The following is a 26,622-nucleotide window of genomic DNA, read 5'->3' on the forward strand; positions in this document are numbered from 1 at the left end:
CAGCAGGACATTTTGTGCACATCTGCATCAGCATATTATGTGGACGCTGCAACAACTACCGACAAAGAATTCATGTGAACAATCAGATGGAAGCTGAATGCTCTTCATTTAGTGCAACATCTACAACAGTCAGCAGAAATTTACGTTCTAGAGAGGAGGAGAAGTGGGTGTCTTTATATTCAAAAACTGCCTCAGTTTTAAGAATACATCATGATGAAAGGTTATGCATCTTAAGAGGCATTGCAAGGTAAGGAAAGCATGAGCATCATACCATTTTTGATTTGTGTACATTGTGTGAGATAACCTGTTGTGGTCAATGCTTATGTGGTTTTCAGTCCATTAATGTCTCATCCCTCCTTTTTTATTTTTAAAGCAGATAGTCCCAGATTGAGTAGGTAGTGGTCCATGGCCCGCATCATGCATAGAGGCACTCAAGAGGGACCCGTGGCTTGCCCCTTTGTGTCCGAACCCATCTCATTTATGTGAGGGTCTCATTCCACTCTAAACCCACCCTTACCGATCTGCCAGCGTTGCTTAGATACAGGAAAGAAAGAAGGGTAGTAAAGGATTTTCTTGGGGTTGATGTGACAGGGTGACCTAATCAAGTCTTTGTCTCGTGCTTATGCAGTTTGCTCAAAGTAGACACAACTGAACTCCATAAATGTGAATGTAAACTCAATAAAGTGAAATCAAATAAGCAGTACGTTGTCCAGAAAGACAACAAACATTTATTAAAGATCTATTAACATCCATTTTCTTTTTTCAGGGAAACTTATGGTAAAAGTGCAAGATTTCATTCCATTTTTTAGACAAGTACAATCACTTTAGGCATCCGATACATGACTGTATCAGAGTTTCAACATCACTTGTGCATTAATAATAAATATAAAGATTATAATCCTAAAATAATAAAGATTTTCATAGATTTTAGCTGACCAGCATTTTTCCATGCCCTTATCCCCAAAGAACTGTGCAATTTTGCAATTATCGCAGATAAATTGGTAGTTATTAGTGCTTTTTAAACTAGATTTGCTTAACATCGCTGTTTTAATATATATATATATATAGAGAGAGAGAGAGAGAGAGAGAGAGAGGGAGATTTTGAAGAAATGTAATGCTTTTTAAATTTGTTTATTGTTATGTAAAAAATCTGTTCTGACCATACCAAGTTGCATATAACATATAACCTAAATTACCAAGTTATACTCAAGTATTGGTCTTAACTGATTACGGTTAGTTTTTTACTAGTATTTGAATTATATGTAGACATAAGAAACGATAAGAATTTTGGCAGATCATGATGTTTCAGATGAGTGGCCATTAAGCCCATTTTATGGTGCTTTAACTTCTATATCACACAATATCTCAATATCTAAACACAGGCTTTGCTGCAACACTTTTAATTAATATCTGATTCTATCATGACATTCAATTTTCCCTTTGCTAATTGGTCCCTTTTCAGTGACAGAATTTGAGGACAGTTGCTGTTTGGGTTAATTGCACGACTGTGGTGATACGGCTCTCTTTTAGCCAGGTTTTATTTGAAGAAATATCATGCTTTGCATACTGAAAAATGGTGTATAGGATTTATTTAAAAATAATTTTCACTCAAGAAATTGCTAGTTAATTTTGCAAATAATTACATTTTGAAGTAGAAAAACTCAAATGGAATCGTACTCTGATAATCTTCAAAATAATAATCAGCTAAGAACATTTATTTGGTAACACTGTATGATAAGGTCTCATTTGTTAACAGTTTGTGCATTAGTTCATTAACATGAACTATATTCTTACAGCATTTATTAACCTTTGTTAATGTTAGTTAATAAACAACTTTTGACCTCAAACATGTATTAGTAAATGTTGACATTAATAAATGTTGTAGAAGTATTGGTCGTTGTTATTTCATGTTAACTAATTTGGTTAACTATTGTTATCAAATGAAACCTTATGATAAAATGTTACCAATATTTTTGTTGTTTTTTACAGTGTCATGGACACATGCACTCAGAAATAAATCTGTTTTGCAGCTCACCATGCATATGCAGTCCAGAAAGCAAATGGCCCGGCTGAGTTTAGCATGACGAGTTGTAGACATCCAGTGTAATGTTTCCCAAAGCTTAATGGAGGATCATCAATTTCTTATTAAATCTTCTGTGACGGTATGCACAGTGACTCGGTGCTGAAACCATAATGAATAAATCATAGCATTTAATATTTTAATCACCTGATGTGTGTAATGGTTATGTTCTGTAGTTCTGTTTTATTGTCATTGTGTTTCGGTTTGCCTGTCTGCCAGCCAGTCAGTTTAAGTGTGGTAAGACTTGTTATTTCTCCTGTTGTTTTCCTGAGTGATCGTTTAGTTTATTAAAGATTGTTTCATTGAGTGTATGTTCACACAACAATGATGTACAAAAAATGTAAAAGTTAAAAAATTTCGTTTGCAGATGACAATGTTGACAAAATATCCTCGTTCTGTGAAAACGATAAAGAAACGTGTTATGCTGCCAGACCAGTAGTTGGCGAAGTCACTTTTTAAAGAAAGACGACACGCCTATAGACTGTACACGTAATACACATGCACATGATGTCGCCGTTTTCACAAATTCACGTTTTTTGTAGTTTACACAGATGATAACGGTATCGTTTTCAGAAACGTGCTGCCTTAAATTTTTAAGTTCAATCAACTTAGATGTACAAGTCATTTCAACTTAAATTACATTAAAATGGCTTAAAAATCAATTGAATTTTGTATAACTTATTAAAAAAGTTAAAAATTGCTTTACTTAATTTGATGGGTTAAAATAATGTAAAAACATATATTGTCATGACTTACTGACATCATTTTTTACAGTGTGGTGTACAATAGTGCATGGATAAAAAAAAGGACATGTGTTGTGATAAACTGGAAACTTGTCTTGTTTGAGCAACTGTTCCATATGACAGATGTTCATCATCTTCTGTAACTAGGCTAACATAGTACCTGGGGAATATTAGGAGCCAGCAAAAGTCCTGCTGACTTAGCCTTAACTAGGTTAACACTGTGTACAGAGCGAGAACGCTGTCAACGAGTCACATATGAGAGCTTTTAAATAGGTTACTCTATAGGAAACCTTTTTCTATCATGGGCTCAAATTGGTTAATTCAAAGAGCTGTGACAACACCTGAATTCCAGCTAAATCAACTTAAAGGGTTAGTTCACCCAAAAATGATTACTCACCCTCATGTTGTTCCAACCCCGTAAGACTTTCGTTCATCTTCGGAACACAAATTAAGTTATATTTGATGAAATCTGAGAGCTGTCTCACTCCTCCATAGGCTTCTTTGTTATTGAAACTTGCCAGCCCAGAAAAGTTAGTAAAGACATCGTTATAATAGTCCAAGTGACTACAGTGGCCCAACCTTAAGTTTATCAAGCGACGAGAATACTTTTTGTGCGCAAAAAGAAAAACGACTTCAACTATTCATTTTCTTCTGGGCCTCTGAGTGAGTTCACGTAGTGTAACAGCGCAGCGCTTCTAGGTTGTACTTCAGAACGTAGGCTCACAATTACCTAGCGGCCTATGAAGGAGTGAGCCAGCTCTCAGATTTCATCAAAAATATCTTAATTTGTGTTCCAAATTGTTGAACGAAACATGGGGTTGGAACAACATGAAGGTAATTACTGACAGAATTTTCATTTTTGGGTGAACTAGCCCTTTAAATAGCTCAACTCAACATTTACAGTTATGTTTGCTTCTTGATTTGGAGACCACGTGGATTGTACAGAAAATAACAAATAAGGGCACCTGCTGCTGAAGACAAGAGTTGTCTGTATATCTGTGTGTGTTCGTACATGCATGAGTTCTTTGGGTTTCTCTTTCCCTGGAGACCTGCTCCCAAACCCAAACAGATGGAATAGTTTTCTTTCAGATGCTCATCATGTCAGATCACTGAAAATGTAATGGTTTTTACACACAGCAACAGTCCCAAAGATACGGACGCTTTTTTCTGCCACAGTATAAATAGATAATTGCGACTTTTTATCTAGCAGTTTTGACTCTCACATTTGCGCTTATATTTCACAATTCTGACTTTATTTCTCACAATTCCAAGTTTATCTCTTGCAGTTCCCATTTTATAATTCACAATTCGAAATTATAACTCCCATTTGTGACTTTTTTTCTCAGACTTGTGAGACAAACTCAGAATTGCAAGTTATAAAGTCTGAATTGTGAGATATAAACTCGCAATTGCAAGAAAAAAGAATCGTAAGATAAAAGCCTTTTTTTTCGTGGCAGAAACAAGATTGTATAAAGATGTCCTCTGAGTTCAGCCTAGACAGGAAGGTAACATGACATTCTTACCTTTCTCTATTTAAAAACATTAGATTGATTAGATTATTGCAGTGTGACAAGCACACACAACTGTAGCATACCTCATTTACTAATTGTAAATTAATCCAAATGACGCATTAACAAAATAGATCTGGGATTTATTTTAATTTTGGAGCTCGCCATGTATATCAGTCTGGAAAGCAAATAGCCAGGCTGCGTTGAGTTGAGTTGATGACATCTAATTGACAGATTAAGGGAAAGTATAATTGGCACACAATCTTATAATCGCTCATTGCAGCACTTTTTTTATGACTTTTATGAATATTCAGTGAGGTGGTCAGATAAGGGTTAACTGTGCCAGCTATGATGGCTTTTTCTGTGGTGCTCCGGAGCCAGCGTTGCCCCTGGTTTTCCTCAAAATCGATGGGCTCTGCGACAGGCCTTGGCATCTGGCGCCAGTCTAGGTGGCCTGAGAGGATCTGTACTGGATGAGTGAGGGAGAGAGAGACATTTCTGAACACAGGAGAAGAAACACTTTGTCATGCAGAGAAAGGGATTAAAAACAATTGAAAGAATGAGTGAGAGAATGGAGAGGGATGACATAGAAAGGGCCATGGGCTGAAAGAGCATCTTTTTCTGTACTTGCCAAATAGAAAGAGATACTGTAGATAGATCAGTAGATAGGTACAGCCGCAGATGCATGGATAATTCATGAATATGCCACAGGGGAATAGTGAGAAGATGTGAAAAAGCAACGGAGACAAGGTCAGTAAGGAGGGGGTAGGTCAGGTTGACCACATATTGTATCCATATGTTTGCTTTTTTTAGAGATGATTTCAAAGTGCATAATTTGAAAATACAAGGTTTTATTTAGGGCTGCATGATATATCGCAAATGTACATATCGTAATTCGTAACTGCTTGCAATAACTGCATGATTTTAACACTCCAAAAGATTACAAGTTTTAGGGAGGCGCAGGCAAAAGAGAGTAGACTGGACACTGCAATTGTCCAAAAACAATGTTATTATATATGATAATAATTCTATGGTCTGTTTTCTGCTTCTTTGAGATGTTTTATGCTCTGATTTAGATGGTAAGATTGAAAACTTTATTCTTCCCAGGCCTTTGAGATCCGTGAGGACTGTTTTCTGCAGTGTGTCTGTGGCTTATCATGGTTGATCATAATAGACCAGCTTCTGTGAGCTGGAGGACCTGACTGGTGTTGGCATCCCCTGTGGATAGATGTAGAAAGGCATGATGAAGGGTCAACAGTAGCTCCAGGAGAATGTGACTCAAGAGGGCATGTTAACTCATTGCTCTCGGGAACAAACACAATTCACGAGTACGGATTGCTTAGCTGTATGCTGATAACTGATCCAGTGCCTCCTCAATACCGCATTTAGCATGGATATGAAATATAGTCTGCAGAATTAAAAGAAAGAAAGTGTTTGCAAGTGATATTTAATGTCTGTCAAAAGAGATGGCATGGAATGTTTTGTTTATGTTAGATTATTATAAATTTGGTGTACGGAAGGATGTTTTTTAGATGAGAACTTGAAGCTTTTTGCCCAAGATAATTGTGACATTAAGTTAATCAGGCAGAAACTTGTTCAGATGAGTCAAAATAGCACCTAAGGTTATATCTAGTTCTACTTTCATGTTTAGTGCACAAGGCTAAATTAATTTTCCCTTGAGAGAGTATAAAATAAGACGAAACTGAAAAAGAAATAAAAATGAGAGCCAGTATTTTCTGAGAGGCAGAATGGGAAATAAACATGACTGAAGCTGTAGGCTACATAAAATGAAATTGAGACTTGAATTTGATTAGAGATGTAGGCATTTTTTACTTGTTTTTCCATCATTTAGTTGGTTTAAGGGCTTGATGTGAAAGGTTATAGTTTTTTGTGATTAGTGTGGCTGTGATGCAAACTAGGACTAGCCTTGTTAAAAAATAAAAATAAAAAAAGTTTCATTTTACAACACATCTGCGAATTAAGTTAAGTATATGAACTCTGTAAATTACTATCATGACCTCAGTTTTGGATTATTTATCTGAAGAATGTCTTTGTGATTGATAACGTACAATGGCACTAATAGCATGATACCCCATTTATTATTAGGCCACATTCCCAAGAATTAAATGCACTGAACAGAATCATTGAACAAAGGCTTCTGAAAACACATTCCACTGACACCAGATCACCTTGGAAGAAAATGTTGATAAAAATAGCTAAATCATACGTCTACATTTTTAAATGGAAAAAAAAAAAGGCACGATAATCATGCTTTTTTCCCAAGAGAGGTCTAACAAGCAATAATGTATCCATCTTTAAAAGGGTTTAATCCATTAAACATGAAATTAGATTAAGCCTTAGGGCCAAGCCGTTGAAAATTACTATTTTATGATTAGATTAATCCTCGGCCAAGAGAGAGTGCACGTTTTGACAGTATGTTAACCCTAGAGTCACTGGACAGGCATCGTTTTTCCTCCCTGCTTCCATCCAATCTGATAATAGCGCAAAGTTGGAGCATTGACTGTTGAATATTTGAGAACAACCTGTCCAGCATGTGAGTCGGAGAGAATGCAAGCCCACCCAGTATGTGAATGTCTGCTCTTCTCTTTCAATTACATTTCCATTGCAGCCAGCTGTGAGGTTTCGTTGCCAAGGCAACTCAGACACCCACTCTACAGTGCTCGGCTCACCCTTGCTGATCAGGCACATTGGTCAAGACCCACTAAAAGCGACTGAACAACAAAAGAGAGAGGGAAAGAAAGGGTAAGCTAAGGTCAGTGGATGTTTTGTGTGTAATACCTGTGTCAGAGTTTGAAGGAGGAAGAAATGGAAAAATTGATATTCGTGTTCTCTGCCTGAATTGATCTTTGAGAACGTATTACAAGCATGTGTCATATGTATATGTGTCGAGTCAAGAATGAGTGTTAATATGTTTAGCACAACTGTGAAAGCAATATCTGTAGCAGTTCAGATGTGCTGACCAAAAGAGAATATGGAAATAATGGTTCCATATCTCAACTGCCTGTTTGTTGTGAGTCTAGCAAGCAATGTGTGCTGATGGCTTTATAAATGAGAAGACTGTCATTTTGAGATATTGGATGGGGGTAGACTGTAGAGGATGCGAAGCTTGGTGAGAAAATGAAGCATGAATTGAATAGACAGGGAGCATAATTCTGCTTTAAGAGGATTTTGCCTTTCATTTGAAATTTTATATTCTACTGATTTCCATACTTTTTTCTTAGATAGTGCATCACACTTAATTGCTGGTCATAAAACTGTGATTGGCATGTATAGAAATTGAAATGAATATAGAAAAGTGAAATAATAAATAAACTATTAGCCAATTTTAGCGATTCTTTTTCAATAAAATTTTCAGTAACCACAAAAGTTTAATAAAAGTTAGCCTACAGTTTGTTAAAAGTTTTCACTGGGCATCAAACCATGAGTACTGATTATTTGTCATGTTCTGATAAATGTACACATCCAAACTATATTTAAAAAAATAGTCATTTGTTTACTTGAAAACTAACACGATCCAAACCACTGCCCCAGAACATTACTGGCAGAATTATTTTTAAAGGGGTGGTATAATGCCCTTTTCACAAGATGTAAAATAAGTCTTTGATGTCCCCAGAGTGTGTCTGTGAAGTTTTAGCTCAAGATACCCCACAGATATTTTTAAATAGCATGTTAAAATGGTCACTTTGAGGGTGAGCAAAAACGCACCGTTTTGTATCTGTTCCTTTAAATGCAAATGAGCTGCTGCTCCTGGCACAGGGGGCGGAGCTTCAACAGCTTGCACTCACACAGTCATGCACTGAAAATTTCAAACACTTTTAGCCTTTTATGTTCAAATTGGATTAAGACAATGATGGAGAGACTCAAGAAGAAGTGACAACATGTAGAATGCAACAGGACATTTCTGAATGGTTATTTGATGAATTTATGTAGCTTATGCGTAGTTATCTTATAGTCATTGATTAGTATATTCTGTCTTGATAATCTTTAAATCGTGTTCAAGGGGCGGGGTTTATGTAAATTCTAGGGTTGGTGACGTATAACCCTGGAGGAATGTCGTGTAGTCCCTACCAGCTGTTTGTTGTGGTCAATTTCTTTAAAATCAAATATCTCCCTTTGCTTTGAACTTTGAGCATTGTAACTTTGCAGATGTTGTTTATGCTCAAACAGCAGCATTACACACTAACTAAAGTTAAAAAAAAAGTGAAATCATAATCAACCACCCCTTTAATAAGTCGAATGTCATTAAATAACCGCACACTGTCTACTCACTGACGACTACATTTGAATTTTAGCTTAATATTTGTACATAGACTAAAGGAGTTCGAATTTAAAAATCAAAAATAAATGTGACAAAAAGTTTGCGTAATCCCACATAAAAGTAAAAGTTTAGGCGCCTCGCGCCTTTCAGAACGTCAAACCTGATGTCGCATAACCTGACAAGTAATCAGCAGCCACATGAAGGGTGTAGCAGAAATAAACATTATTAAAATTGCTATAGCAGCGTTAAATGGCTGTGCATGCACCCTCTTTCGCTGTTTATATAGGCTACTCTAAAAATCGTTTATAGCCTAATTTAAGTTTAAAACTAAAAGTAACTCGAACCGCAACCAACTGCCCCTCTGAACATTAGCTACTGACCGAATTATTTTTTAAAAGTCGAATATTAATCCCTCAGAACATAAGGCCTACTGCGCGAATTATTTTAAGTCGAATATTAATCGCACACACTCATCCACTTACTGACGACAAACGATTACGTTGTTGGCTACATAAACTAAAGGAGTTCGAAATCGAAAAGGTAAATGGAACAAAAAGTTTGGGAGCCCGTGCACATAAAAGTCGAAACTTGGGCGAGTTCATGCTTTTCAGAACGTCAGACCTGATCGCGCTCCCGTTGCACCAGCAGAAGAAAAAAAGCACGATTAAACCTGAATAGCTGTAGCAGCATCAAGTGACTGCATGCACCGCAGCCTCGTTCTGTTTCTCTCTTCATAATCTAGGCGTCTAAAAAGAAGTAGCGCGTTTAAGGTTGACAACGTCTCAATCAAAGAAGTAGGCATTTACCTCTGCCGTAGAAAATGAAATCTGAAATTCATTTTTCTAATTGGAGAGAAAGGGAGAGCATTATGTGATCTCTAGCGGCTCACCCACGCATGCAATCACAAGCACGTGATTTAATCTGCAGCCACAGTGAAAACAGCACGAGCCACCTGTTTGTTTGATATGCTATCTCAATATATTCTTCTAAATCCACGATTGAACTGTTGGCATCAAACTGATGTGTGTAAATATATTATCCTGCATTGCTTTTATTGTCGAAACTGTTCTTACATACATGCATTTAAATTAATGTTAAAACATGCACAAATTGGTTGGTGTTATTTTGTGAGAGCAGTGAAGTCCATGCCCATGCCATGCCTGTGCTCCATTTATTCAGCTCTGGTAATTTAGCTCAGCGGATGCTCTACAGAGAATATTCAACATAAATCAGTGGTCACAAGAGAGCCCCAAAGATAGAAACACTTCAACTGTGGTGTCTTCACAAAATTTGTGAGGGACAGATATCAGTGAATATGATGAAAACGAAAAGTCAGTGAACAAGAGGGGGGAAAAGAAGGATTGGAAAAATAAAATCTGAGTTGAAGGCAGAAACCATAAGGATTTCTGAGCTGCAACTTTTGGTGCATTATGACAGGTAATGCATATATTACCATGCTTTTCTTTTTTTCTCATAGTGACAGCAAAAATCTGAGACCACTTGTGAAAATTCATTTATTTTGTATTGTTTTCTAATTTGATACACTATTTTTATTTGCAAATTATTTTATCAGGGTTCAATTTGACTGCCGTTGGATTGAAAAATTAAAATGAATTGAGAATGGCAGAATTTCTTAGTATTGATCTAATCTTGTGATTCAATTACATTTGTTTGTTTTTTTATACAAAGGAGTTCATATCGACAGAAATTGTTGGTGACCTTAGGAATAGTGCAAAAATGTTCATATTAATTTTGCCATAACTTTTTCATTAGTTTTCCATTTTTCAAAATCCTTTCAGTGTGTCTCAGACCCCCTGAACATTTGTAGAAACATTTGTGGTATGTTGAAAACCCATAACATACATTATATGTTTTTCAAAACACTGCTTTATTTTTCTGTGTACATTTCAGTCATATTGTTGTAATTTGTAATAAATGCAGAAAAACGTCTCTGGAGCAAAACACATTTTGGCATGTAACTGTGTTTGCTTGCCAATAATCTGCTATTTTTGGGCAGTTTTCTGAAAGTTTGAATATGAAAAATTGTCTTAGAATTTGTGCAACTAAAAAAAAAAATCTACACATCTTAAAATAATAACATTATGAATTGCATCCCTGTCTTGGTATGCACTACATAATTCTGCACTTCTCCGTCTGTCTGTTACCCTGTAGTTTGGAAGGTCGCCCTGAATCAAGAAGAGCAGCTGAAGACAACAGCATCTGGATTCCACTATGATTCTGATGCACTGCGCCCTCTACGACTGATGGGTTTTCTCGGCAGCAAACTGGCAAAGAGAAAGAGAGATCACACAGGTGGGCCAGCAGCATCCCAGAGATTATAGATTTGGAGATTACAGGACAACAGCAGGTCAGGGCACATTGCCTTGTTGAAATCCGAGTTCTCCACCTCACCAATTCCGTTAAAAGCTGTCATCGTGAAATTGGCAGGCGAGTCCTGCGACGCAACACATGTTTGCAGGCACTCGCCTGATCACGTACTCCTCTAGCTGCTAGACAACTGCAGTGTTAGAAGAAAATCTGAGGGCATTTTGTTGTCTGCCTTTTTCTATAATCCAACTCCTTGGCTCTCAAATCCCTTTTTTGTTCTTGAGCCATTAGATTATTTTAATCGTCTTTGTTGCCATCTTTTACTCCATTTTTTTATTTGGTTCATTTTTATCATCCACTGACCTGGAGAGAGTCAAAGTGCTCAACTTATCAAACTATGTAGAATGTCCTAAAGTGCACAGTTAGACTGGAATGTTCAAACCCCACTGCTGTTTTCCAGACAGTTGCAAATTGAAAGCTCAAAGTTGAATCTGTTTCATTGAAGACATCATAAAGACCAATGATCAAGACAAATGCGGCGGCATGTCTCTGCACTTAAAATATTTAGCAGGATACGCGACTACAACGAAATGAATGAGACGGAGTGTTGTATAATATAAAGCTATTCAAGATGTCAGCAAAAGAACTTCATTACAAGTCTGTGAGAAAACTCCACCCTTTTCCTCCTCTGGCTGTGAAGTTCAGCGCGGTGGCTCGGTAGACAGAGCGTAAGGACGCGGTCAAACCAAATTACAGTGACAAATTTGGACTCATAGAGGACTGTAATGGAACAGACACGGATGACAGCCTAGCTTGTCTGGCACTGAGATGTCAAAACCGCAGAGAGGGCTATTCTTCCAACTGTCACTGCAAGGAGAATAGAGCAGATCACACACACGCCTACAAGCAGACTGATTTTTTTAGAGGCGAAAGACTGGTGTTTGTTTGAACCGTGACAGTTCAGAAGCGTGAAAGAGAGAGCTGGAGGAGATCCCATAGGGGGAAGAGATCGAAAATAAAGAGCGGTAAAAGGCTCCACGGCAGCGGTGAGACGTTGAAAGAGAAGACAGACAGACGGCGGATCAGCAGTGGTAGTTCACAGGCGAACAGTTTTGTGAGATTCACACACTTTTGGGTTTAAAGCTTGTGTCGCTCAGTACGCCAAGTAGTACTGAGTCCAGGTTGGGCACGGTGGCAGGGGCCGGTTCATGGCAGTGGGGCGGGCGCATGCCGTCTGTGCCTCCGCAGCGAGAGGGACGCTTGGGCTTGGGTTGGGGATGGGCCACATGGGCACGAACTCCGAGGACGGGTGAGCTGAGGCCCTGGGCGCCCGTTGGAGCTGTGGCGGCAGGAGAACGCGGGGGCATGCGATGCTCCCTGCGAGTCTGCGTGGTCTTGGGATCCCTGGCCCTCCTGTTCCTCACCTCGCTCTTCTTCTCCTTCTCCCTGAGAGGAGGAGCCGGCCTGCCTTACTTTGAACCCCCGGGATGGGAAGAGTCTCGCAGGGTTAAGCTAGTTCCCAGCTATGCTGGTTCCCACCGAATGATCCCAGCCGAGAGCGCTCAGCAAAAGACATGTGCCTGCTCTCGGTGCGTGGGCGACCCAGGCGTTTCTGACTGGTTCGACGAGAACTACGACCCGGACATCTCGCCTGTGTGGATTCGGGACAACATCCAGCTGCCTTCAGACGTGTACTACTGGTGGGTGGTAAGTGATCTTACTCAGTTGAAGCTTTTATATTAAGAATCCATTCCCTTGACGTGGTTAGACTTTGTTGTGGTTCGATTTCTTGAAATGCTTTTGACCTCATGCATTAACTAAATGGTAAAAACAAAATGAAATGACTGCAAAACAGTCTGCAAAACTCCCACTGTCCTTAATTAAAAGAGACCTATTTTATTGTGCTTCTTTCCTTTTAGTGAGAGATGTTAGCGGTCTGCAGTTGTGCTTATGCATCATGTTTAAGCGACACGAAGCCAAGAGAACATGAGAAATGTCTGAGAAAAGTGTGTCAGCTGAAAAATGTTAGTCTGTAATACTTGCGCTGAGTAAATTAAAAGCAGGGAGGGTGGAGGACTGCATTAAGCAAAAGAAGCAGAAAGATTTGGGGATGAGGGTTGGGAAAATGCCTGCACTTATGTTAACTACAGAATTTTGCACTTCAAAAAAATGCTGACACAATGCTGTTCTAGGTGTTTGCTTACTGGCAATAATAATAAAATAAAATAAAAACTGCTAAAGTCCCCCTGTGGTGAAAATCAAGCTTTTAATATTGTTTATATGTGTATGTGTTTTTTTTAGTATGCTTTAAGACAAACAATGTGCTAATTCATAAGTCTGCACCATTGCTGAGTATTTTATCTTTTAAACTGCAATGAACCAAAGACAAAAACGCGGTTTGAAATCGCTGGTATTTGTTTCTGACGTCACAAACTACACAATCACGTCAACGTGATCGTTCAACGAGTGGATCTCTGAGCTGGTGCGAGTGAGTGGAGGCGGGGTTAATTTGCATATTCATAGAACCGCATATACTAAAGCCATTCAAGCTATTTTAAGGCAAAATTATTGACTACAGGGGGACTTTAATTGGTTTGGCAATATTGGAATTTTTGGATTTACTGAACTTCAGAAAATGTCTAATCAGAGTATAATGGGCTTAATTACTCAAAATTAATTGTGTAATTTGTTTAGTCATGAAGCTTTTGTTGGACTAATGAAATTAGTCAAAGTTTTTGAATTGCAATTAATTAAATTCCTCTTCCTTTTATTCCAATTCAAATTTTAAATTCAGATTTTTGCCTAAATCTTCTATACATTTAAAGACGCACATATACTGTATCTTAAATGAATATATACACTACTGGTCAAAATCTTGGGGGTTGGTAAGATTTTGTAAAATGGTTTTGAAAAAAGTCTTTATAGCTCACCAAGGATGGATTTATTTGATCAAAAATACAGTTAAAAAAAAAAAATCTATTGGTGACCGAGTCTCATATAAAACACAATGGCTTCCATAATGTAGATGGGTGTAGATGGGTGTACCCAGAGAACATCTGCCAAGAATTATTAGCTACAATAGAGACCTGACAAACTGGGGACAGTGAGGAGGAGAAGGAAAGGATAAAAAACGGAGAATGAAGGGATGCAGTAAAATACAAAAGAAAAGATTTTAGGTCTGGTCTTGAACGTGTTTTTTAAAATGTATTCATTCCTCACCGCAGAGGGCTTTATTGGCACAGTGGCTAATTGGCTGCCTGGATGTTTATTTTAGTATGCATGTGTGCACAGGCAGGTGTGCAGATGGTTTGAAGTTAAAAGATAACTGCCCAACCTTATGTCAGTTTCTTTCTTTCTTCCTCCCTCCCTCCCTTCTCTTCCCTCTGGGCCCTGTACAGATGTTGCAGCCTCAATTCAAACCCCACAACATCCAGCAAGTTCTACAGAGGCTGTTCCAGGTCATTCCAGGCCGTTCCCCGTATGGTTCGTGGGACCCTGCCCGCTGTCTGCGCTGTGCCGTGGTGGGGAATTCAGGAAACCTCCGCGGGGCAGGTTACGGTCCAGTGATTGATGACCACGACTTCATCATGAGGTGAGTCTTGAAATGCCTCTGGGAAAAGAAGTAGGGAAAGAAAACAGTCTTTAGAAATGGAATCTAAGTACATATTCAAGATTATGATTGGGTTTTGAAACAAAATATTAAAAAGTTTTTTTTTTTTAATACTATTATCTTTCAGTTTAGTTTTTTGTTTTGTTTAATAATTATAGGTGAAATATGTAATTTCTCTACTTCTAGCAAAAATAAGTTTCCTTAAAGGGGTCATATAATGGTACATGCACTTTTACAAGTTGATTGTACTGAAATGTGTGTTGGCAGTGCCAGTACACAACCATCATAAAATGATAAAAATCCATCCAGTGTTTTTTTTTTAATCTTCTTATATGTTTTCCCCCATCTCAAATCAAGCCGTTCGATTTTGTGACGTCACAAAATCGACGCCCCTCCCACGATTGTTGAATGACAGCAGCGTTTCAACACAGACCCACCCTCGCACGTGAGCGAGCTGACAATCATAGTCCGCGCGGACCGGCGCTGTCATTGTTGATAGCTGGAGCACTGTCTATGAGCAGAATGGCGTCTAAGCGATTGTGGTGTTCTGTTCTTGGGTGTAATAAGGAACACAGCAGTCATTTTGATGTTCCTAAATCCGAACCGCTGAAGATGCAGTGGCTGAGTTTGTTTTCGAAGGGAGTATTCCCCACGATCAACGTTAATGCTTTCATGTGTGCGCGAATCATTTCACACACCAGACTGCTTTACAAACAAGGTCAGTAAAAAGCTGGTTATTTGCTAAGAAGCTGCTCCTGAAAAAAGGATCGGTACCAACTATTCGTGTTCCTGCTGAACCTCCAGAAGAAGTGAGTGAGTGTAACATTTTATAACCTTTATATATTTATATTAATCTTTGCAAATCGTTTGCTGCACGCTTCACGATGAATGCGGCTGTTTACACTCAGGGTACATTACGGCATGTTTTCTATGTACGACGTTCTCAATATAATTCATAATCCCACGTTTATAATGAGCAACACGTTATGGTTATTGTGTTATTGTGTTACAAACGATGTACACACAGAACAGAGGGGCGGGGTGAGCAAAGCTCATTATCATTTAAAGACACATGCACTTAAATGGCGTGCTGAAAACAGAGCTGTTTTTGACCAGGTAAAATAAGTGTTTTCTTACAATACTAATGAGAATTTTTAATTAAAGTATATTACAAACTTTTCATTTAGACCCTAAAGAATCATATTAGCTTGTACAAAAATGGCATTATATGACCCCTTTAACACCCCCATCATCTTCTATTGGTTGATCAATACGATAGTTCCTTTGCAAATTTAGAACATAGGTTGAATTTCAGCCTAGGATAGCCTGGAAATCCAGACCTAAATCTGAAAGATTAATGGTCTGGCATCGACTAATGAAAATCGGCCAGCTCGAGTGGTGGCACCAAGCATGCATTTGAAAATCTCACTGCACGCAATTGGAAAACACTACGACCAATCACAACAAGCCCCATACGCTTAGCTACCAGCGGAGCTAACTGATAGATTAGACTCTTGCCGTATCCGGTCGGCAAAACAGCAAAAACACCCTTCTTGCAAAGGAACGATTCGAGCGCCGTCTTCTGTTCCTCTTTTAGATAAAAAGCCAAGTCTAACTCGTTCATTTTAGCGGCCAAAGCCATTTCAAACAACTGGTGTTCATCCATAGCCATCTTGCAATGTTTACTAATGACTTCGACGTCACAGCGCTGTCCTCATCTGTTTAGCTCGCCTCTGGCATTAAACATTAAAAACAATTACATAACCTTTTAAGGAATAAGGAACCAGCAGAACATTGCTCGAGCTAGACCTTTGATGAAAGAAAGCCACATCTATATCTTTATCTGTATCAATATATTTATAGTTTTATTTATTTTATAGCTTATAGCAATGTTTTTGAATCAGGAGTATTCACCTTAGTTTTAGTATGCAACAATAGTCCTGTTTTCTGGGACACTGATCACAGCCAGATATGGTGGATTGACATTTGCAATTTCAGGTTTCAGGCGAATGAAAATGGAAAAGGGCAGATTGTGCATATTGCTGCTTAAAGAAAAGAGTAAAATAATGGCCTTCAGGAGACAGAACAGTGTATGTTTAGTAGAGATCAGAGAGACGGAGAGGCTGAAAGAGATGGAGGTATAAATTGAGGTGCTATTTCAGTGAAGTCTTAAATTAATCCCGTCCTCCTCCGAATCCATCTATTTCTTCAGCTGTCTCCTCGTCTCTTTATTTGTTTAACTGCTGTCTGCTCTCATTTCGACACTGTTTAAGAGATGGTTTAAGAGATGGTATGAGTTTTCTTCCCCAGTCGAATGTTTATTGGCTCATATAAGTTTGCATTGTCTGAAAAGGTTTTTTAATGGTAATTAAACGGTACAGTTAGCATCCTTGTAGCATGTATCACACATTTTCTGTATATACTTCTATATTACGTACAGGTGTGGATTTTCTGTATAATTATTTGTGACTTTATTTTATATTAATGTAAAATTATTATTTGAGGGCAGGTGTGAAAACCAATGCTATGTAAAAAAATTCACCAAATGTATAATACTAAACGCCACAACCAAGCTGTAGAATAATAAACCTTCCTTGTGGTTTCATTAAAAAAAAAAATCTTCATTTTAAATGAGTATTGTGGTTTCCAGTTTAAGCCATGTTTTTTGTTGGCCTGTGTTTATTAAAGATTGATGATATAAGAAGAAAAGCACTTGAGATTTGATTGGTAAATCATCTGCCTGGCTTTGAGACAAGCTTTGAGTCTTAAGAAGATAAAGAGAGAAACAGGCGGACATGTACATTTGTTGTTTTGAATTAAAATCTCCAGGACTATTACATCTAAAGCTTCCTGCTGCCTGAATACAAGCTTGAGATTCTACATTTTACAAAATCCTGGTGATGTAAGGTAGTTCTCTGAATTTGAGTGAATACATGTAGGATACAAATAGAGAATTTTTTTCTTCTAATCGGAGCATTTTGTTGAGAGGACATGAGCTGTGAAATATAAAGCTCTGAAATCCATCGGCGCAATAGACGTGTCTCCTGAACAGACACCGACCCCGTCTGCGTTCCCGTCTGATCCACCCTTTCTCCATCATCTTGCTAGTCTCTTGCAGTCTGTCTCTCTTAAAGGAATAGCTCGCCTATTCGGAAAGCAATTGCAAGATATAAAGACGCAATTCTGTGAAATAAAGTCGCAATTGCAAGATATAAAGTCGCAATTCTGATAAATAAAGTCGCAATTGGGAGATATAAAGTCAGAATTGCATGAAATCTTTTTTCCCTTAGAATTGGACTTTATATCTCACAATTGTGAGAAAAAAAGTCAGAATTGCGAGATATAAACTCGCAATTATGTGTTATAAAGTCAGAATTGCGTGATATAAAGTCGCAATTGCGAGAAAAAAAGTCAGGATTCTGACTTTATAACACGCAATTCTGACTTTATATCTCGCAATTTTGACTTTATAACACGCAATTGCGACTTTATTTCACGCAATTCTGACTTTATATCTCGCAATTCTGAGAAATAAAGTCAGAATTGCGAGATGTAAACTCGCAATTGTGAGATAAAAAGTCGCAATTATCCTTTAAAATGTTTTATGTTGTGGCGGAAACAAGCTTCCATAGTATATACATTTGACTAGTATCTGCAAAAATCTTTTTAAATGCATAATGGAATCAGTAAAATATTGATTGATTTCTAATTCATATGTATTGAGATGACATGAACCAATTTCAGTACTTATGTACAGTATCGAATAAAACGTCTTAAATTCGCTCTTTCCCTCTTTTGAAGTTGAATATGTGCTGCAGCCAGTTTAATTCAAATAAGCTGAGATACATGGTTACTCATTTTATTTATGCAGGTCTTAAAAAGACTTACATTTATTTGATTTTAGCAACTCTGCAGAGACCCTGTCATGTTTCTCTTCTTCTGTGGAACACAAAAGGAGAATTTTTAATAATGTCCTGATTACTCTTTTCTATGCAATTACAATGAGTGGCGAGGGTTTCATGCTGTCTGCTTTTTTCAACCTGAATGCTCTTTCTGTTTGTTCATTTCACTCTATCATGGGGAAAATAATGAAATGCCAAAGTAATATGGCTTGTTTGAATCCGTGAAAAAGAGAGAGGGTTTTCACGGTCTAATTCAATTGGATCTGTGTGTTCCAGGATGAACCTGGCCCCCACTGTAGGGTACGAAGAGGATGCCGGCAGCCGTACCACACACCACTTCATGTACCCAGAGAGTGCCAAAAACCTGGCGGCCAACGTGAGCTTTGTGCTGGTGCCCTTCAAGACTCTCGACTTGTTGTGGATCACAAGTGCTCTCTCCACCGGCCAGATCCGCTTGTGAGCACAATAACACAGACACAAAAATGTTTCTTTTTTTTTTTTTAGTTCATTTTAATTCAATATTTTTCTTTCTTTTATTTATTTTCTTCTTTTTCTTTCCTTTTTCATTTTATTTATATTATGTCATTTTAATATGGTAAAAAAAAAAAGTCTTAAGAATGTGACATCCCTTCGATAAACGAGTTTTTCAGTTTTCAGACACTGTGGATTTAATGAAAATTTGGTTGTCAATGCCTAAACCGTTTTTTTTTTCTCTTTTCTTTTTTAAGAGTGTGACATCTCATCAATAGATTAGTATTTCAGTTCAGTTTACAAGCGCAATGTGGATTTAATTAAAATTAGACAATGAGACATTGATTATATTCTGTCTATGAACACACTGCAGTGTTCTGTACCCATAAATTCAACATTCAAAGCACACACACACTGCCACACATCGTAGCACTTTATCAACAATATTCTCTACTTCACTGAAAAACACTAGAAAGTTAGCAGCAGTTCAACTCCCGGGTTTTTATGAAAAGATGAAGAGATGTCAGTGGGAAGACTTATAACTTTATCTTTCCAAATCGCCCTCTCTTTCTCTCTCTTAGTACTTACGCTCCAGTGAAGCAGTTTCTGCGTGTGGATAAAGACAAGGTAATATATTCCCATCCTCCCATCCCATCTCTCAAAGATTTATATTCTCTGAATTAAGACACTCTTTAGATCCTGAACAATAGAACACTATCAATCTCACATTGAGTCTTTATCTGTTTTCTCTGTGCTGCTATAAATCTGCATATGTATCAAACCTGTAGGTTCAGATCTTCAACCCAGCTTTCTTTAAATACATCCATGACCGCTGGACACATCATCATGGGCGCTATCCCTCCACTGGCATGCTCGTCCTGTTCTTTGCTCTACATGTATGTGATGAGGTAAGACCTTAGGGGGGCATGATACACACACACACTCACCAGTAACTTTATTAGGTACACCTTTCTAGTACCGGGTTGGACCCCCCTTTTGCCTTCAGAACTACCTTAATTCTTCATGGCACTGATTCAACAAGGTTCTGGAAACATTCCTCTGTGATTTTAGTCCATATTGACATGAGCATCGCACAGGCTGCAGATTTTTCTGTGAGACGTGAATCTCCGGTTCCACCGCATCCCAAAGCTGCTCTATTGGATTGAGATCTGGTGACTGGAGGCCATTTGAGTACAGTGAACTCATTGCAAAGTTCAAGAAACCAGTTTGAGATGATTTGAGCTTTGTGACACACATTATCCAGCTGGAAGTAGCCATCAGAAGATGGGTCATAAAGGGATGGACATGGACAGCAACAATACTCAGGTAGACTGTGGCATTTAAATGATGTTCAGTTGGTACTAAGGGGCCCAAAGTGAGGCAAGAAAATATCCTTCACCACCATTACACCACCAGCAGCCTGAACCGTTGATACAAGGCAGGATGGATCCATCCTTTCATGTTGTTTATGCCAAATTCTGACCCTACCATCTGAATGTCGCAGCAGAAGTCGAGACTCATCAGGCCAGGCAACATTTTTCCAATCTTCTATTGTCCAATTTTGGTGAGCCTTTGTGAATTGTAGCCTCAGTTTCCTGGTCTTATCTGACAGGATTGGCACCCGGTGTGATCTTCTTCTGCTGCTGTAGCCCATCTGCTTCAAGGTTTGAAGTGTTGCGTGTTCACTGTTCAGAGATGCTCTTGCGCAGACCTCGGTTGTAACGAGTGGTTATTTGAGTTACTGTTGCCCTGATGCTTAGGTTTAACTTCAGCAGATCATCTTGACCATGTCTACATGCCTAAATACTGTGAGTTGCTGCCATGTGATTGGCTGATTAGATATTTTTGTCAACGGGCATTTGAACAGGTGTGTGTATGTGTGTGTGAATGTGTGTGTGTACACTACGATTGAAAAGTTTTTGAAAGATGCTCACAAAAATACACTAATATTGTGAAATATTATTCAAACTTTTCTATTTTTCTATTTTAATTTATTTTAATTAGTAATTTATTTCTGTAATGGTGAAACTGAAATGTCTTTACTGTCACTTATGATCAATTCCATGCTTCCAAGCTAAATAAAAGAAAAAATCGTATGAACAGTAGTGTGAACTACATAAGATTATATTATAAATCATATAAATATGTATGTTTCATTTTGTATTTGAGAAAGACATTTCAGGTATTTTTTATGTGAAATTTATCTGTAATTTCTAAAATTTTAAGGTTTATTTACATTTCCAAGCAGTGACTGTGAATTAATTTCTGCCTCTTGACTCTAGGTGAATGTATTTGGTTTTGGGGCGGACAGTCGGGGAAACTGGCACCACTATTGGGAGCAGAACCGCTATTCTGGAGAGTTTCGTAAAACAGGTGTCCATGATGCAGACTACGAGGCCCAGATCATCGACAAGCTGGCCAAGGCTGGCAAGATCTCAGTGTTTCCTGGAAAGTGAATCTGGACACCAGGTGCAAAGAAATGGACCAACTGATGGACTACCATAAACAAAACCACCCATTATCCACTTGACACACTTAGTGTGCCTGTTAAACGTGATCAAGAAGTAGTTTCATGATCTTATTACCATTCTGTGCTGTCCTGAGTGGTCAGGAGTCTGGACAGTGTCCCCCATAATGTGGTGGTTTTGAGAGGAGACGCTAGTAAATGTGCTTTTCCTTGCAAGCCTACCTCAACTGGGACAAGGAACTTGACTTGGAAAGGAACACTAATTTCTCACCACTAAACAGCATGTTAGGTATATGTGCTGGGAATGGAATAAACTCATATTTATGACTTTTGTTGAATAGTGATGATACGAGAACTCTTTCCCGCCTATCTCTTATGTGTGCTCACGCCGAGGCAAGATAGATGAGTGAGACCTACAATCACCATAGTGTATCATTGTACTCTGGTAGTTCTCTGTGATTCATTGAAGGGACAGTTCAAAAAAAGACAATTCTGTCATCATTTACTCTCCCTCATATTGTTCCAAACCTGCATGGTATACTTTCTTCTGCAAAACACAAAAGAAGATATTTTGAGAAAAAACTGTTGTCAATGAAAGTCAATGGGGTCCAAAGTTGTTTTGCACCATTGAATTTGAAGAAAGAAAAAAAATGTCTCAGAGACATTTATCAAAACATCCTCTTACGTGTTTTATAGAAGAAAAAGTTGGGCAGATTTGGAATGACGTGAGGGTGAGTAAATTACAGAATTTAAATTTTTTAGGTGAACTATCCCTTTAACTAAAAGCTTGGACATAATGGCGGGTCGTTTCACTACTCACGTCACCGGGCATAAACCAAGCTTTACTCTGTCTTATAAGATATTTTATGTTTAGTTGTTCGTGTTTGAAATGATCCTGCTAACAGTTTGCTATCACTGTGTGCTTGCATCAGTCTGAACAACTTTGCTTTTTGGTTCGTTTTTTGTTTTAGCTAATTACATCTTGAGTACTGATCGTTCCTCTGGTCTGAGGAGGATGGACAGATACTCAAAACCACTGCGCAGTCCAATATGAACACATATGAGCAATATATTCAAAATACGTGGAGTACATTTAGAAATCAACGCTAATACAGCTGTGGTGATTGTTTTAGAGATGCACTGTGAACAGTAGTAGCGCTTCGTTGTTGAGCTACAGCACATACTCCCTTAAATCAAACCTACTGAAATAGTGTTAAATGATGGAAAGAAACTGCAGAAAGTATCAGATTGAGAGAAATTGAATATAAGCTTTCATTTATGAAGCCTGATGTATTGCGATTCAGTTTAAAACTAGCTGACAGATCTTGGTAAAATTGATGGATCTCATTGATAAATGTTTTCTTGAAAGCATGTAGACACTCCTTTGCTGCTGTTCAGTCATTTACCATCAAAAATAGGTGATTTGTTTATTTGTATAGTTTTTCTTGTGTAATTTATTACATACATTTTTAAGACAAAGAATAACAAGAAAGATTCATGTGAACGCCAAGTGTTTTCTACGGAGGCCCTAAAGGACATGGTGATGGGGGGGGGGGATAATTATTTCAATGCAAATTTTGTGTGTTGACCCGATACATTTTGCATTAGCTTGAAAATGTTTGCTTTCCTCCAAGAAACTTTGGGTTAGCTTGTAGAATGTTTGCGTTCCCAGAGAAATTATGCGCACGTTTGCACAATCCTTGCGAGGTTCTGCGAGCGAATGCAAAAGTTTTGCGAGAGATTTTGCAAGTGAATGCATGGTTTCGGGGGAACGTAAAACATTCCAGAGAGAACGCAAAAGCACTGAAATATGATATTTTACTTCCCCTCTCTCATCGCCATTTCCCTTTGGGGGTCCGTAGCTTTCTGTTTTGGCCTAGTCCGAGTTTTGACTTTCAGGTGCAGTAGTTCTTTTTCAAAATGTAGACATATCAGCTATTTCAGTGAGCAAATGCACATATGTTACATGCTTGGGTGCCTTGTCCTCGCTTCTGGACACATCCTCTCTCCAGAGCACCGTTAACCTCATTATAAGACGCATAAACACATGTTATTGTTCCTTTAGTCTTCTTACAGAGCATTTATTGACACATTCGCGCGCGCACAAATCTGGGCTCTAAAATAGGGCACACGGATCGTCTACCCACCAGCTGTCCTCCACCCACACAAGATTCACGGCTTCTCCTATGCGCCACCATCTCATCCTCTTGTCTGTTCTACTTTAAACTAAGCTGAGCGCCGTGCCTTCGGGATCAGGGTGGGAAAAGTTCTCTCACCTGAAAACTTTCTCCCCTCTTCATTTTTTAAGAGCTACCTACCTGCATTCGCTTTCACGTCGGAAAAGTCTCCTGAACCTTTAGAGAATCTAGACTTGTGGCACACAAGTGCTTTTATACATTGCCAATAAAGTGTAATCGTCTTTTGACGGTTATATACCGGGGAATATTAAATAGGCTACACAGTGCTGCAGTTGACCTATTCTGAGGGATTAATATAAGGCGTTTTACAGTGAAATTCTAATATCACGGACATGTAGGATGGGCTGCCATCTTATTGGTAGAATATTGAGATGTGCAGTTGGTCACCAAAGACTTTTAACCAATTACTTATCCTGATTTTTTTTAAATGTATTGTTCAGAACATTTAGATTAAGAAAAATGCTGGCTCGTGAAGTTCTTGTATTGCTCTTAACAGTATTCAGTAATCCTACTAGTTGGCTATGAGGGATGTTTCTCTTCTTGTTTTTGTGCCACATCGTAGCCTGCCGAATGATATTCAGGCAAACCTCAAACAATGAATGAAAGACTACATTATTTCTCTGTTCTCTCCATTTGAAATGTTCTGTCTGTGGCCAAATTGCATGACGAGATCAATTTGAAATTGGCTTGTTCTCTTTATGCTCTTGCCAATGTTCTCAGCACTAAATTACTGGTATTTGTGGAGAGAGTTTTTAGGACTTCATATCATCTTTTGCTGAATTGTTAACAGAATTAAAGGATGCAAAGTTGTCAATGAACATTACACAGCCTGTGAGACTTACGTTTTCCACAATCAAACACATGATTGTGCCTCCAGGATAGATGTTGAGTGAGGAAGGCAGTTTCATTTTGTTTTCTTGACATTTTTTAAAGGCTTTATGGTAGATTCCCCTTTCGATTTGAAGAAATAATTAAAATGGCAGCAAAAAAAGTTAAAAATGAGGCTACAGTATTTAGATATGTCCATTTGAGTAGAACAAACTCTATTATCCACATAATGTTGAATCCAGTTCTTCATTTGATGGAACCCTTCAACAGACTGTACATATCCTCATGTGCCACTGTGTTTGCTTTCATTAACTACATTAGTGTTGATATAGTGTCTATTGTTCAGTGCTTTTTCTTTCCTTTCACAACCGCAGTCTTTGTGTAATTATGGACTGTTTTTAATCTTTATGCTTCTGTAAGAAATAAACACATTTAAAAATGGTTTATTTTTGTGTGCTTGGACATTTATTTACAAGCAAACCATTTTTGATTCTTTGATGCAGTACATTTTCATTACAATCTCAGCTTTAAACTTGATTTGATTGAAATAATGTACTTTTATCAGAATATGTGATTTTTTTTTTTCACCATTACAAGTTCATCCTTTTTCATCCATGTCCCAGTGTGCTATGAAACTTCCTACATGGAAAAGCTTGCATGTAAAAATGTCCCATGCAGGTGTTTCATTTTATTCTGTTAAAATGTTAAACGTTTTCCTCATGCCCTCAAAACCATGGTCTATCTCGTTATTCTTTTGTAATATTGCTTAAAAATCGCACAAACATCAGTAATGAATAATGGATTTGTTGAATTCTGGGATGTGTGGGATCAACACTGTAAAAAAAAAAAGTTACTGTAATTACATTAAACTGATCTCAATATATAATACTAATCTTGTATAACTTATAAAAAGTTGAAAACATATTACTTAATGTAAAACCACTTATTGATCATAATGTTTAATCCTGATAACCAAACTTTTATAAGACAGTTAAACTTCACATTGAATCCCTCACTAAGCAATGACTAACTTTTCACTCTTTTACCATTGCGTAAAGTTTGTCTGAGCTTGACTGGAGCATATGTCTGAAAGTCTGGTGCACCTATTGAAATTGCAACACAAGCATATTCTGTGTTTAAAATGTAGGAGTTTGGAAAAACAAAAATGATCGGCTAGTTTTCAAAATAAGTTTGCATGGTTGAGCAGCAGCTGTGCAAGAGTGGTATAATGAAAAGTAGGGATGAATTTGGTGAATTAATGATAAATGTAGTTAAATTTAGATGACTGGAAGAAAGGCCTTATTGTGAAACTCCCCAAGAAAGGCGTTCTTCAGAGTTGGAGTGGCATCAAATTGCTCTCAGTCCCATTAAAAGCCATCTGTAGAGTTCTTCTATACAGAAATGACAGGCTTTAAACTCAAACAAGAACAAGCCAGATTCAGAAGTGGAAGAGTAGCACAGACCAGGGCCCGTATCCCTAAAGATTCTGAGAATCCTCTCAGAGAGCTCCTAACTTAACCTAAAAATTCCTTGCCAGGATTTTTAGCTTAGAAGTGATTCCAGAACATTTTCAGTGAACTCTGAGCAAGGAATGGATGGAAAATCCTATCTTAGTGAGGAGGTGTGGTTGACCCCGTTGCTAGGTATGAGTCATCATTTCAAAAGACGTGATTGGTTGATCCTACAAGTTTGATGAAAATGAACTTTTGGTGATAATGAGCAAAGGATGTTCCCTCAAATCAATAAACATAATTATACACTCTAATCTTATGCAGACTGTAATTGTAAATAATATTTCACATTCAAGAAAATATCTGGAAAATGAATAGTAAGCTGTAGGGGTTATAGCCTAACATTAGAATCTAAAATATGTGAAAACTTAAGCTCATTACACCCTGTTCAAATAATGATTCGTGTCTTATTCGCTCATATTAATATCCTAGCTGGCATATTTTGTACTTTCACTCCCATATGGACCCCATTGAAAACAAGATGGCCTATCTCAAGGGGCTGTCCTTAATGAAGTAGAAATTGCAACGTTACAACTCAGTGTGGTCTTAACGAGGGTAACACGGCTCAGCTTTTATCAATGTCTGTGATTGCTGGCTGGTCTATTTATGAAGGCTTGTTAACAAATATCCTACAAACACAGAAAATGGAGAAAAAAAAAAAGGAATCGCAAGCCGAACTGGACTGAGGAGCAAGGTT

General features: G+C 38.0%; 1 protein-coding gene across 4 annotated transcripts; it reads left to right on the forward strand.

Annotated features, from left to right (window-relative positions):
* Positions 1-24,853, forward strand: st3gal2 (ST3 beta-galactoside alpha-2,3-sialyltransferase 2). Of its 4 annotated transcripts, none has more exons than XM_081372908.1 (8): positions 1-247; positions 6,961-7,104; positions 10,783-12,645; positions 14,337-14,530; positions 18,727-18,906; positions 19,503-19,548; positions 19,710-19,829; positions 21,204-24,853. In XM_081372908.1, exons 3-8 carry the CDS (start codon positions 12,166-12,168, stop codon positions 21,375-21,377), a joined length of 1,194 nt encoding a protein of 397 aa, XP_081229034.1. In that variant the 5' UTR covers positions 1-247; positions 6,961-7,104; positions 10,783-12,165; the 3' UTR covers positions 21,378-24,853. The 4 variants fall into 4 exon arrangements, with proteins under 4 accessions (XP_081229034.1, XP_081229036.1, XP_081229037.1 ...); XM_081372910.1 differs by having other exon boundaries at positions 6,961-7,094; XM_081372909.1 differs by lacking the exon at positions 1-247 and adding an exon at positions 382-482.
* The last annotated feature ends 1,769 nt before the right edge of the window (positions 24,854-26,622 follow it).

The sequence above is a fragment of the Scardinius erythrophthalmus genome (assembly GCF_964197995.2).
Source record: "Scardinius erythrophthalmus genome assembly, chromosome: 8".
NCBI classification, from domain to species: Eukaryota; Metazoa; Chordata; class Actinopteri; order Cypriniformes; family Leuciscidae; genus Scardinius; species Scardinius erythrophthalmus.

Excerpts from the sequence above, each read along its gene's own strand:
- st3gal2 (XM_081372908.1), top strand. The coding sequence starts at position 12,166 with ATGCCGTCTGTGCCTCCGCAGCGAGAGGGACGCTTGGGCTTGGGTTGG. Across the intron at positions 12,646-14,336 it reads ACGTGTACTACTGGTGGGTG|ATGTTGCAGCCTCAATTCAA; the intron begins GTAAGTGATCTT and ends GGCCCTGTACAG. Across the intron at positions 19,549-19,709 it reads TGCGTGTGGATAAAGACAAG|GTTCAGATCTTCAACCCAGC; the intron begins GTAATATATTCC and ends TCAAACCTGTAG.